Consider the following 14,372-nt stretch of genomic DNA (forward strand, 5'->3'; position numbering starts at 1 on the left):
GGTTGATTGACAACCTGATCCAGGTTGCAGGTACTGGTTACAGTTTGAAGTTTTTTCCTGAGTGGGCAGCTCGATGAAAGACAGTTAATATTTATATCATCCAGAAAATATACCTCTGTTTATACCACATACATTATCAAGCATTTCACACATGTTATCCAGACACTGACTGTTAGCACTTGGTGGTTTATTGCAGCTTCCCACCAGAATGGGCTTTAGGTGAGGTAGATTAACCTGTAGCCATATTATTTCAACAGTATTTAATCTTTACAGGAATGTGGTTCTGAATATAAACAGCAACATCTCTCGCATTGGCATTTCTAGCTCAATTCCTCTGAGAGCACAGGATGATTATAGTTAGCGGTATTTATTATAATCATCAATGTCTTTCAAAATATATTGAGTACAGCATTTCCCTCACTCAGACAACAAAAACTGTGCAAAAGTTGCCCAATTCGCAGGAGGGAAACTTCTTCTTGGTGTGTGCGGTGATCATGTTCAGAACGGCTCTCAGTCACAACCCATACAACAAAGCGAAGTGCAGAGCCAGAGCCCTGACATCATTTATCGTATGTTACTGGCCAGGCATTGCATTCAAATTTAGGTGCTAATCAATGCCCAAATCTGTAATTTTCAACCTTTTACGAGTGCAAAAGGCTACACATGCTGTGTTGTGTGCTTATTCCTTTATCATTGATATGTTCTAGGCTATTGTAAGACCGTAACGAGCATCAGGTACTGCTAGAAGGTCCATATTTTTGTGAGACATTACACTAGTCACATAAAACACGAATAAACTATTTACTTATCTATTATACATGCTTTTATTGCAAGGTGTATAGTGCCACCTAATATGCTGGTATGAAAATGTTAACCTCTTCATTCTTTCCTCTCCAACAGAAAAACTACCGTCAGCAGCCTTGCTCCTTCAAGCACACATCTGTCGCAGACTCACCAGACATTGTCCATGCCAAACTCAGTAATAAGCTTACCAACGAGGTGAGATGTGCCACTTATCGGTACACTGAGGTGACATATCTTCACATAGTCCTGAACAGACATTCAAAATATCCTTTTTGTAACATTTTCTTCTCATCAGCGCCTGTACAAGATGAAAGGGGAGAATGACCGGCATAACTACACAATGACATTGGAGAGACCAGAGATAACACAGGCTAAGATCAACGCGGCTAACTTCAGCGAGGTATATCTGTCTTAGCCTAAGGCCGGGATACAATTAATTGTATTAGCCCTGTTTATACGTGGTTCTAACGTGTACCTTTGTCCTGATCTTGTCCATGTTCTGATTGTACCCACATTTTTAATCAGGTGTAGATGATTAAAACACGCAGCCTGACCACCTCCGGAAGAAGACCCAATTTGTACCTTGCATTAAAATAATTTGCATAACAAGAAACCCATGTTAATGCCAGGTCTAAATGCAAACAATGCACATAATGATCGGCATGTAAGCAGAATTGCCTGAGGACCTCCGGAGGTGGATGAGGCCAGTTTGTGTTCCGATCTCAGCTCAGTGTAAATGCAATCGGGCCAGCCTGACAACATTCAGTGGGCAACATCTTGATGCCTCATCAGTGCATCAAGAGAGCAACGGCAGAGCGGACTATTGGACATGCCCTTAAATATTTCAATCTGGATTATATATTTTTTTAAGAGGATCAATGCCATTGGAGAATTAACATCTCAACTAAATTGTGGCCGTTTTCGGGCGATGTTGTTACATTATATCATTGTTTCTTCCTCAGAGCACACATTATGAGTATAGTTAGTCTCTCAATTTATCATCACCATTCAATGTGATTGCACTCTTGTGCTCTCTTTCCTTTCAAACTCCCCGCCAGCTCTTTGGTCTGTGGTATTTTAGGCCTACATGCAGCAAACAAGAGCAAGCTTGCATCAAGAAATGTAATCAATTTTAGAATAACGCTGTAAGGTAACAAAATGTGGAAAAGGTCAAGGGGTCTGAATACTTTCCGAATGCACTGTACTTGGGGTACCAGTACTGAGTCAATGTGGAGGGGTTCCAGGTAATTGAGGTAGATATGTACTTAAACAGTAGTTAGGGATAAAATGACTAGGCAACAGGATTGATGATAAACAGTAGCAGCAGCATATGTGATGCAGTCTGAGTTAAATAGTTACACTACTAACTATTTAGCAGTCTTATGGCTTGGGGTTAGAAGCTGTTTAGAGTCCTGTTGGTTCCAGACTTGGTATCTGTAGTGCTTGGTACACAGTAGCACAGATATCAGCCTATGACTTAGGGGGCTGTCTTTGTCTTTGACAACTTGTAAGGCCTGGTCTAGAGGTCCTGGATGGCAGGGAGCTCAGTACCAGTGATGTACTGGGCCGTACGCACTACATTTTAGTAATTTAGCATCCGTGCTTATGTGGAGCGACTTACAGTAAGCAGTGCATACATTTAAATATTTTTTTTCGCACAGGTCCCCCTCAGGAATCGAACCCATAACCCTGGTGCTGCAAGTGCCATGCTCGAAAAACTGAGCTACACAGCACTACCCTCTGTAGTTCTTTACGGTTGGAAGCCAAGCAGTTGCCATACCAAGTGGTGATGCAGCCAGACGAGATGCTCTCAATGGTGCATCTGTAGAACCTTTTGAGGATCTGTCGAATATTTTCAGCCTCCTGAGGGGGAAGAGGAATTGTCGTGCCTTTTTCATGACTGTGTTGGTGTGTGTAGACCATGATAATTCCTTTGCAAGCGGAAGCTCTCAACCCGCTCCACTACAGCCTTGTCTATGTGGATGGGGGCGTGCTCGGCACTTCCTTTTCCACGATCAGCTCCTTTGTCTTGCTGACGTTGAGAGTAGTTTGTTGTCCTGGCACCACACTGCCAGGTCACTGACCTCACTATAGGCTGTCTCATCAGGCCAACCACCATCATGTTGTCAACAAACTTAATGATGGTGTTGTAGTCATGCGCGGCCATGTAGTCATGTGTGAACAGAGGGTACATAATGGGAATAAGCACACACCCTTGAGGGGTCCCAGTATTGAGGGTCAGCATAGCGGATCTGTTGCTGTCTACCTTCACCACCTGGGGGCAGCCCGTCAGGAAGTCCAGGATACAGTTGCAGAGGGAGTTGTTCAGTTCCAGGGTCCTGAGCTTAGTGATGAGCTTGGAGGGCACTATGGTGTTGGACACTGAGCTATAGTTGGTGTTGATGACCAGCCTTTCAAGCCTTTCAAGGCATTTAAAGGCTTCAGCTGTGAGTGCTACAGGGCGGTAGTCATTTAGACACGTTACCTTGGCATTCTTGGGCACAGGGATTATGGTGGTCTGCTTGAAACATGTAGGTCAGGGCTGCCCAACCCTCTTCCTGGAGGTCTACCGTCCTGTGGGTTTTCAGTCCAACCCTAATTTAACACAACTGATTCTGCTAATTAGCTGCCTGTCAACAAGACCTTAACTACCTGAATCAGATATGCTAAATTAGTTGGCCTAAGTCTTAGCTAGAGTGTTTGTTAAAAAGGTTTTGCAGCAATTGTATCTTTGTATTGAACCTTTATTTACACAAGGAAGTCCCGTTGAGATGACGTCTCTTTTGCAAGGGAGCCCTGCTTCACAAAAAAATGCTGCAAGAAATACAAAATACAAAGTAAAAAAATAAATAATAATTAGTGATACAATTACAACAATAAATGCGGGATTATGAGAAATGCAAAAATACTAATATAATGATTAAAGACACGTACATTAGTCTTTACCAGAACCATTTACCAGAACCCTAAAATGATTGAAAGGCACTAGTGCATGTAAATAAAAAGGAATTTCAAGAGTTAGCCATTCATGTGAGCAAGTAAGGTATTTCATACTTCTGTAGGAGGAGCAATGTAAGGTAAAATGGTTGTTTCTGCATGAAAGCTTTGTAAGTGAATAGAAGGCAATGTTGCATTCTCTGTGTTGCCAGTGACGGCCAGCCCACATTCTGATACAGATCACAGTGATGTGTGCAAAATTGGTCACTCGTAGCAGAGTGCACTACGATAAACAACATCCAGTGGTGTTTAAAGTAGTGGCAGCTGGGTTCATATAGATAATGTTGCCATAGTCAAGGTCTGATGGGAAAGTTGACTCAATACTTTTTTCTGCTATCAAGGCACAGTATATTTATGTAGAAGAAGCCCAGGTTAATTATCAGTTTCTTTGTTAACTCATATGTTTTTTAAATGTGATTTACATTACAACTTGTCATCACTCCAAATTCCAAGGTATTTACATTAGGGGACTTGCTCAATTTGTGTTCCATTTAACGTGCAAATATGTAAGTCTGTATGGTCAAAGTTGTGCTCTAGAAAATATTATATAGGCCTACTTTTTTGTCTGCATGCAGTACCAGTTTAAGGTCAATGGTTTTTTGTACGACATTAAAAGCCATCTGCAGATCAGCTATAGCCTGGTTCAGAGAGGAGGCAGAAGTGTACAGCCCAGTGTCATCAGCATAAAAGTGTAGCTTGGTATACCAATATAATTTAAATACGGTGTGAATAGTACTGGCCCTAACATAGACCCTTAAGGAACTCCTTTTGTGACTTTGAGGAATTGCGAGATGACATAGTCAGCAATTGAGAGCAATCCATTAGGTTGTTGTTTTTTAACCAAGCAGATGCATTTCTATGAAGTCCGCCAGTGGACCGCTTTGTAATAACAATGAATGATCCATACTGTCGAAAGCTTTTAACAGGTTTTATAAACAAGGTAGTGTAATGCTGTTTTTTTATCAAGAGAGCATACAATATCGTTGACAACAAGGGATGCAGCTGAGATGGTACTATGTCCTTGTCTCAATCCAGATTGATATGTACTGTATTTAGGATACAGTTTCTGTTAAAGAAGGAGCGACTTTGAGAGTTTATCAATAACTCTAGTGCTTTAGTCAAACACAAAAGTGTTGATATCGGGCAGATGTGAAGAGGAAAAACATGCACTGTTTTCCATTCTTTAGGAATAATCCCGGAAAGAAATATTACTAGGAAAATATGGGCTATGGGTTTGACAATAAGAGGGACTGTCACAACGAGATGACCGGGATCTAACTGGTCTGCCTCTGCACTTAACATCTATAGTAAGCAAAGAATCAAGCACGTCCTTGTCTGTAAACTGATTAAAGGAAAACAAGGGATCCCTAGTGTCTGTTGAGCTCCACACTGTCTACAGTCTGCGTAGAAACATAAGGTAGAGCTACATTCTCAAATATTGAGAGTAAAAAGCATCACATATTTCTATTTTGATGGGCCAGTGATGGGGCCAGAAACTGACATGATTTGGGCAGCGAGATGTAATCGTTTTCCAAAATGTAGATACCATCAGAAAGAGAGTCTAGATAGTAAGTTGATTTTGACAAACAGCTCAGGTGTAATGACGCACCTTATGATGGGATCTCCAATGAACAATTGTAACATTAGATGATAAATGATATGAATAACTGATCCAGTCTACGTTAAGGCTTATGAAGGCTCTGGCAAACCAGGGCCTGGACTTACTGATGGTTTGTTTTCCTCTTCAGACCAAGTACAGGGAGTCATGGCACACTCTAAGGGCTCAGGGCTATAAACTGACCATGCAGGACATCCCCTTCCAGGCTGCCAAAACCTCGATGGATTTAGCCAGCGATGTGAGTAATACTCCGTTTATGAATGCACTCTTTGAAAGTACAGTAGTTGTAATAGCCATTTTTAAATATTAGAAAATGTGCTAGAATTGTGTAAGAAATATAAAGAATATTACCTGGAGAAATAAATATGTTTTGAACCCATTTTATTCAGGTTATTGTACCACCTGCTGGCCATTCCTGTTACTAACACCTAGAAGCAGTTTATATATGGCAATATGGCACCATTTCCATGTCTTTCATTTCATATCTCTCCTTATCCTTTGGCTGTTTTTGTTTGATCATTTTGTATCTTTTTGAGTTTGCGTTTTATCATTATCATCTTGGATTTTGTTCAAATAACCTGGAAACAATCAATGCCTTCATTACTCAAAATTTGAAACTGAGTTCATAACTGAACTTAGTGAGTAATAAATATGTTAATAATTGCAATTGAGAAATGTACAGTTGTTTTATTGGAAGATGAGTTGTAACCCTTACCTGTATTTTGGTGTCCAATAGAAATGGCGAATTGGAACATTAGAACAGAAGCCATAACAACGGTAGAATGTGGTTCCAAATCTCAGCTGTTGAAAACTACATTTTTGTCTAAAAGAAATGTGAGATAATGTCTAGATGCTTTTCTTAGTGGAGATCAATTTTATAAATTGCCTGGCTGGGCTGATGAGTTAGTGGATTGCGCAGTCAGATGGAACAGAGAAATAGGCATATTAACATCATAGCTTTAGCCAGTGGTAACTTGTGGAATAGACACTGGCTGGAAGGCAGTTTTAACCAAATCAGCATTCAGGATTAGACCCACCCGCTTTTATAATAGACACCAAAATAGATGTAGGGTTCCAACTAATTTCTAATTAATGCAAATCTTCCAATAAAACAACTTGAGATTTCTTGATTGTAATTATTCCCAGGTACAGTTGTTCCAAGGTTTGAGTAATGAACACATTGATTATGTCCAGGTTATTTGAACAGATTCCAGGATGATAATGATGGCAAAAAGGAAACTCAGAAACTGCACAAAATTGTCCAACAAAAACAGTAAATGAAAGGACAAGACACAAAATAAAAGGAACCTTAGCTGGGAACCTTAGGCACTACAGTAGTACCTATTTGCATGCAAGATACACTGAGTATACAAAACATTAAGAACACCTGCTCTTCCCATGACATAGACTGTTCAGGTGAATCCAGGTGAATACTACGATCCCTTATTGATGTCACTTATTAAATCCACTTCAATCAGTGTAGATGAAGGGGAGGAGACAGGTTAAAGAAGCTTTTCAAGCTTTGAGACAATTGAGACATGGATTGTGTATGTGTGCCATTCAGAGGGTGAATGAGCAAGACATAAGATTTAAGTGCATTTGAATGGGGTATGCAACGCTGTTGGGTTTTTCACGCTCAACAGTTTCCTGTATGTATCAAGAATGGTCCACCTTGTACAATGGTCCACACCTTGTAGACTCCATGCCCGGATGAATTGAGGCTGTTCTGAGGACAAAACGGGGAGTTTGGTATTTGAGGGCAAAAAGGGGGGTTTGGTATATGAGGTGCACAACAATACAATGGGGTGTGGGGAAATAAACAAAAAAAGGTGTTTTATTAACAAAGTCTAATTATGAAATGTATATAATGAAGTCACCAATGTATGACAGTCAATCATAAGATACACTTATTGCCTGTTCACTCTTCTCTTTCCCTTCTACCAACCTAGGTCCAATACAAGCACCACCACCTGCTGGATAAGGGCAAGCACATCGGCGCCCGCAGCATTCTGGATGACCCGCGCATGCTACACTGCATGCAGATGGGCCGGATGACGAGCGAGCAGGAGTACCGCAAAGACGCACTCTCCACCAGCGGCCAGTACCACCTCAATCCAGATATGATCAATTTAGTGACAGCCAAGAACGCCCAGGCTCTGGCCAGCGATCAGGACTACAGGAAGAGGCTCCATGCGTACACTGTCCTACCTGACGATATTAAAGTCCAATGGGCCAAAAAGGCCTACAACCTGCAGAGCGAGGTGAGGCAGCGAGGAGAAGGGTGGGTGGAAGAGGAGAGTGGAGGGTGGAGGGGAGAGGGAGAACATGATTAAGGGAAATATACTATTAAGTATTAGGATATTGGAGCAGGGGCTTTCCCCTCAAATTAATTTAACAAATCATGTCCCAGGGTGCAACATTGTTTAGAATAGACTAGAAGAGAATACAATCAAATAGAATAATTTTTACCATAGTACATTTTCATCTCAACCAAAGTCTTTCTCAGGAAATACAAAGAACAATATTCAAATAAGAGTGTCAGTAAATATGAGGGTATAAATAGCAACCCTCTCCCTGCATCTGTTTTCTAGAAACTGTACAAGTCGGATCTGAACTTCATGAAGGGCGTGGCCTGGGATGGTGTGGGGGCGCCTCAAATGGAGTTGGCAAAGAAAGCCGGAGAACTCACCAGTAATGTAAGAACACATCTAGCGGCCGTGTTACCTGAGAAATAAGAAAGTGAGAGTGTGTGTGTGTGACTGATCCTCATGTGAATTGGTCTTGCAGAAGAAATATCGTCAACTGCCAGACAGTCTGAAGTTCACCCAAGTGGCGGACTCTCCAGACATTGTTCATGCTAAGAACAGCTACCTCCAGTGCAGTGAGGTATGAGCTCCTATTCATTTTGTAAAATCTTCAGTGTCCTGTTGTGAAGGGCTACTAAATCTAATGGAACTTGCTATTTGAGCAGACCAGGCTTCAAATACTATTTGGGAAATATGTAATATACAGCTGAGCTTGATTGAGCTTGCCTAGTCTCAAAAGAGCAAACCCCTTCAAAGGCAAATTCTGTGTAATTGTTATCAATGTTATTCTCACCACGTTACAGAGGCTGTATAAGTCTGGAGACTCGGACTCCATGCACAAATACACCTTACATGCCGACGACCCAGACTTCATCAGAGCAAGGATCAACGCCCAGCAGATTAGCAATGTAAGAGACCAACTATGCTTGTTTTTCTTTAATGCCTTGCACACACTCAGGTTATACAACTGATGTACAACAAAGACAACTGTTTTGATACAACGGAGAGTTTGTCTACACAAAAGTGTTTAGATGAGTTGCCGAAACACATCACAATGGTTGTTAAACTCTCCATTGTACTACAAAAATATCAGTTGCATCACAACCTTGTGTCAAATGTGTTGTAGATAAGTTGTCAATCTGAGTGTGTACAGGGCCTGAAAATGTCAAACAAAATAATTAGATGCATAATGTCCAAGACAAATCCAAACACTGAGAGACGCATATTGAGATTGACCACACGGTGGTGCTATAACGGGCACATATTTATTCTCATTAATGCATATAAATCAGTCACGGATTTAAGTATTGTAACAACTTGGTACACATGTTCCAAACACTGTGAAGAGAACATATTCAAGCACATTCAGATCCACATGCAAATTCCAGTGAGATGATAAGGCCTATGAGGGTGCAACCTGGCATGATGGTAAAGCGCCAACACACTCTCTCATAAAATGCCTTGCCAATTGGCCACATTGTGGCACTATAACAAGCGATTGAAAATGCTAAATTTAAAAGGTCACACCCCTCACCCCGTGTTAGCTAGGGTCCAAAAATGTGTATATAGGTTCCTCTCCTCACACTGTGGGCCTGTAACGGGCACATGTTTATATCTCTTGATCTGTTTGACTCAGAATGATGGAATTTGGCACACATGCTCAGGGATATGAGTCTAGCTAACCTGTAAAGTACGGTATATTTTGGCTGCAATAATGTTTTTTCCTGTCCAACGCACATTAATGCAAGCTCATTGGCTCATAGCAGCCATACTGTTTCAGTTAGAGTCCTGCAAAATGTTCAGTTTAAAGACATGGCTCCTTAGTTGATATATACCAAATTTGGTGCCAAGCGGTACAGCGGTCCTGGAAAGGAAGACATTTAAAGTAGTCAACATCATTGAAAATGGTCCAAAATACCTCAAAAGCAATATATTGCATGACTTGTTCAGTGTGGAGTTCTGATATTTGGCAAGCATTGTAAACAGTACAGAATTAGCTCATCATAGTGCAATGTGTCCAATTTGTCCTGATGGTGGCACAGTCAGCACACAGCTGAACCCCGGCAACACTACCTGCAGCTTTAATTAATATTATTATTCCTCTTCTTCCATAAGGCAAAATTAAAATGCAAATTACAGTGAGATGGTGAGGCCAAGGAGGGTGCAACCTTACATGATGGTAAAGAGCCATGGGCCACACTTTGGAATCATGTAGTAACCAAAAAAGCATTAAACAAATCAAAATGTATTTTAGATTCTTCAAAGTAGCCACCCTTTGCCTTGATGACAGCTTTGCACACTCTTGGCATTCTCTCAAAATGCTCCAACAGTCATTAAGGAGTTCCCACATACTGTATGCTGAGCACGTGTTGGCTGCTTTTCCTTCCCTCTGCGGTCCAACTCATCCCAAACCATCTCAATTGGGTTGAGGTCAGGTGATTGTGGAGGCCAGGTCATCTGATGCAGCACTCCATCACTCTCCTTCTTGGTCAAACAGCCCTTACACAGCCTGGAGGTGTGTTGGGTCATTGTCCTGTTGAAAAACAAATGATAGTCCCACTAAGCGCAAACCATATGGGATGGCATATCGCTGCAGAATGCTGGTTAAGTGTGTCTTGAATTCTAAATAAATCACAGACAGTGTCATCAGCAAAGCACCCCCACACCATCACACCTCCTCCTCTATGCTTCACGGTGGTAACCATATATGTGGAGATCACTCGTTCCCCTACTCTGCGTCTCCTAAAGACACATGCCTGGAACCAAAAATCTCATATTTGGACTCCAGACCAAAGAACAGTTTACCACCGGTCTAATGTCCATTGCCCGTGTTTGTTGGCCCAAGCAAGTCTCTTCTTATTGGTGTCCCTTTGTAGGGGTTTCTTTGCAGCAATTCGACCATGAAGGCCTGATTCACGCAGTCTTCTCTGAACATGTGTCTGTTACTTGAACTCTGTGAAGCATTTATTTGGGCTGCAATTCCTGAGGCTGGTAACTCTAGATTTAAGTCAAATCTGTAACTCAGCCACTCAGGAACATTCACTGTGTTCTTGGTAAGCAAGTCCAGAGTAGATTTGGCCCTGTGTTTTAGGCTATTCTCCTGCAGAAAAGTGAATTCATCTCCCAGTGTCTGGAGGAAAGTAGACTAAAACAGGAGGCTAGGATTTTGGCTATGCTTAGCTCCAGTCTGTTTATTTTTCATCCTGAAAAACTCCCTAGTCCTTAACAATTACAAGCATACCCATAACATGATGCAGCCACTTGAAAATATGGAGAGTGGTAATCGGTAATGTGTTGTATTGGATTTGCCCCGAACATAACTATTTGGAAAAAAAGAGAGACTTTCTTTGCTAAATGTTTTTGCAATATTACCTTTGTGACTTGCAAACATGATGCATGTTTTGGAATATTTTTTATTCTGTACAGGCTTCCTTCTTTTTCCTTTGTTTATGTTAGTTATAGTTCTATATTATATTATAGTTAAGTTCGTATTGTGAAGTAACTACAATGTTGTTGATCCATTGTCAGGTTTCTCCTATCACAGCCATTAAACTGTGTAACTATTTTAAAGTCACCATTGGCCTCATTTTGAAATCCTCAAACGGTTTCCTTTCTCTTCTGCAACTGAGTTAGGAAGGATGCCTGTATCTTTGTAATGACTGGGTGTATTGATACACCATCCAGAGTGTAATTAATAACTTCACGATGCTCAAAGTATATTCAAGTTTCTGCTTTTTCTTTTTTTACCCATCTACCAATAGGTACCATTCTTTGCGAGGCATTAGTAAACCTCCCTGGTCTTTATGGTTGAATCTGTGTTTAAAATTCACTGCTCGGCTGAGGGACATTACAGATAATTGTATTTGTGGGGTACAGAGATGAGGTAGTAATTTTAAAAATAATGTTAAACACTATTATTGCACACAGACTGAGTCCATTCAACTTATTATGTTAAAATGAAGATGGCGCCAGAGAGGATGGCTGCTGTTTCATTGGCTCTTAACCAACTGTACTATTTTGTTTATTTATTCGCTTCACTTGTAACTTATTTTGTACATAATGTTGCTGCTACCGTCTCTTATGACCGAAAAGAGCTCCTGGACATCAGAACAGCGATTACTCACCTCGAATTGGACTAATCATTTTTCTTTCATGAGTCAGACGGGAAGGATATACTCCGAACACCTAAACAGGCCCTCATTCCCGTCATTCGCTGGAGAAAGAAACTGAGATTTCACAGAAAGAGATCGGGGTGCCTTGTGAGGATCAGGTGACGAGTGGTTAATCTGCCTTTGCCATCCGATTTGTTAGCCAACGTTGAATCGCTGGAACATAAATGGGACAAACTGAAAGCATGTATATCCTACCAACGGGACACTAAAAACTAATATCTTATGTTTCACAGAGTCGTGGCTGAATGTCGAAATTAATAACATACAGCTGGTGGGTTATACACTCTTATCGGCAGGATAAAACAGCAGCCTCTGGTAAGACACGGGGCAGGGGCCTATGTACAGTATATTTGTTAACAACAGCTGGTGCAGGATTTCTAAGGAAGTCTCAAGCTTTTGCTCGCCTGAGGTAGAGTATCTCATGATAAGCTGTAGACCACACTATCTACCTAGAGTTTATCTGTATTTTTCATAGCTGTCTACATACCACCACAGACCGATGCTGGCACTAATACCGCACTCAATGAACTGTATACCGCCATAAGCAAACAGGAAAATGCTTATCTGGAGGCGGAGCTCCTTGTGGCCGGGGACTTTAATACAGGGAAACTTAAATCCGTTTGACCTCATTTCTATTGCGTATTAAATGTGCAACCAGAGGGAAAAAACTTGAGACCACCTTGACTCCACACACAGAGACCCATACAACGCTCTCCCTCACCCTCCATTTGGCAAATCTGACCATAATTCCATCTCCATGATTCCTGCTTACAAGCAAAAATTAAAGCAGGAAGCACCAATGACTCGGTCTATAAAAAAAGTGGTCAGATGAAGCAGATGCTAAGCTACAGGACTGTTTTGTTAGCACAGACTGGAATATGTTCCAGGATTCTTCCGATGGCATTGAGGAGTACACCACATCAGTCACTGGCTTCATCAATAAGTGCATCGATAACGTCATCCCCACAGTGACTGTACGTACAAACCCCAACCAGAAGCCATGAATTACAGGCAACATTCGAACTGAGCTAAAGGGTAGAGCTGCTGCTTTCAAGGAGCGGGATTCTAACCCGAAAGCTTATAAGAAATCACATTCTGCCCTCCGACGAACCATCAAACAGGAAAAGCTTCAATACAGAACCAAGATCGAAGCGTGCTACACCGGCTCCAATGCTCGTCGGATGTGGCAGGGCTTGAAAACTATTAGACTACAAAGGGAAGCACAGACGAGAGCTCCCCAGTAAGACAAGCCTACCAGATGAGCTAAATAACTTCTATGCTCGCTTCGAGGCAAGTAACACTGAAACATGCATGAGAGCATCAGCTGTTTCAGACGACTGTGTGATCACGCACTCTGCAGCCGATATGAGTAAAACCTTTAAACAGGTCAACATTCACAAGGCCGCAGGGCCAGACGGATTACCAGGACGTGTACTCCAAACATGTGCTGATCAACTGGCAGGTGTCTTCACTGACATTTTCAACCTCTCCCTGTCAGCAATACCAACATGTTTTAAGCAGACCAACATAGTCCCTGTGCCCAAGAGCACCAAGGTAACCTGCCTAAATGACTACTGACCCGTAGCACTCACGTCTGTAGCCATGAAATGCTTTGAAAGGCTGGTCATGGCTCACATCAACACCATTATCCCAGAAACCCTAGACCCACTCCAATTTGCATACTTCCTCAACAGATCCACAGATGACGCAATCTCTATTGCACTTCACGCTGCCCTTTCACACCTGGACAAAAGGAACACTTATGTGAGAATGCTATTCACTGACTACAGCTCAGCGTTCAACACCATAGTGACCTCAAAGCTTGTCAATAAGCTAAGGACTCTGGGACTAAACACCTCCCTCTGCGACTGGATCCTGGACTTCCTGACGGGCAGCTCCCAGGTGGGAAGGGTAGGTAACAACACATCTGCCACGCTGATCCTCAACACTGGGGGCCCTCAGGAGTGCGTGCTTAGTCCCCTCTTGTACTCCCTGTTCACTCATGACTGCATGGCCAGGCACGACTCCAACACCATCATTACATTTTCCGATGACACAACAGTGATAGGCCTGATCACAGACAACGATGAGCGATTTTCTAGGTTAGCTAGCCAGCTATTGTCGTTCTTTCAACGTAACGTAACGTAATCAACACTGCTAGCTAGCCAGCTAGCCCCCGAATAGCAGCACTGTAGAAACTATTACACTCAACGGAACGACTTGATTAGTGTAGTGTCAACAACGCAGCCACTGCCAGCTAGCCTACTCCAGCAGTACTGTATCATTTCAATCATTTTAGTCAATAAGATTCTTGCTACGTAAGCTTAACTTTCTGAACATTCGAGACGTGTAGTCCACTTGTCATTCCAATCTCCTTTGCATTAGCGTAGCCTCTTCTGTAGCCTGTCAACTATGTGTCTATCTATCCCTGTTCTCTCCTCTCTGCACAGACCATACAAACGCTCCACACCGCGT

At 41.9% G+C, this 14,372-nt stretch overlaps 1 protein-coding gene across 1 annotated transcript in view; it reads left to right on the plus strand.

The window, feature by feature from the left end:
* The window catches only part of nrap (nebulin-related anchoring protein), a 115,481-nt gene that overhangs the window by 84,711 nt on the left and 16,398 nt on the right, over positions 1–14,372 (plus strand). Inside the window, exons 31-37 of the mRNA XM_064950953.1 lie at positions 901–999; positions 1,100–1,204; positions 5,550–5,657; positions 7,369–7,680; positions 8,011–8,115; positions 8,207–8,305; positions 8,529–8,633. Coding sequence (XP_064807025.1) covers positions 901–999; positions 1,100–1,204; positions 5,550–5,657; positions 7,369–7,680; positions 8,011–8,115; positions 8,207–8,305; positions 8,529–8,633 — 933 coding nt within the window. The remainder of the gene's footprint in view (positions 1–900; positions 1,000–1,099; positions 1,205–5,549; positions 5,658–7,368; positions 7,681–8,010; positions 8,116–8,206; positions 8,306–8,528; positions 8,634–14,372) is intronic.

The sequence above is a fragment of the Oncorhynchus masou genome, chromosome 31 (genome assembly GCF_036934945.1).
Source record: "Oncorhynchus masou masou isolate Uvic2021 chromosome 31, UVic_Omas_1.1, whole genome shotgun sequence".
Classification (NCBI taxonomy): Eukaryota; Metazoa; Chordata; class Actinopteri; order Salmoniformes; family Salmonidae; genus Oncorhynchus; species Oncorhynchus masou.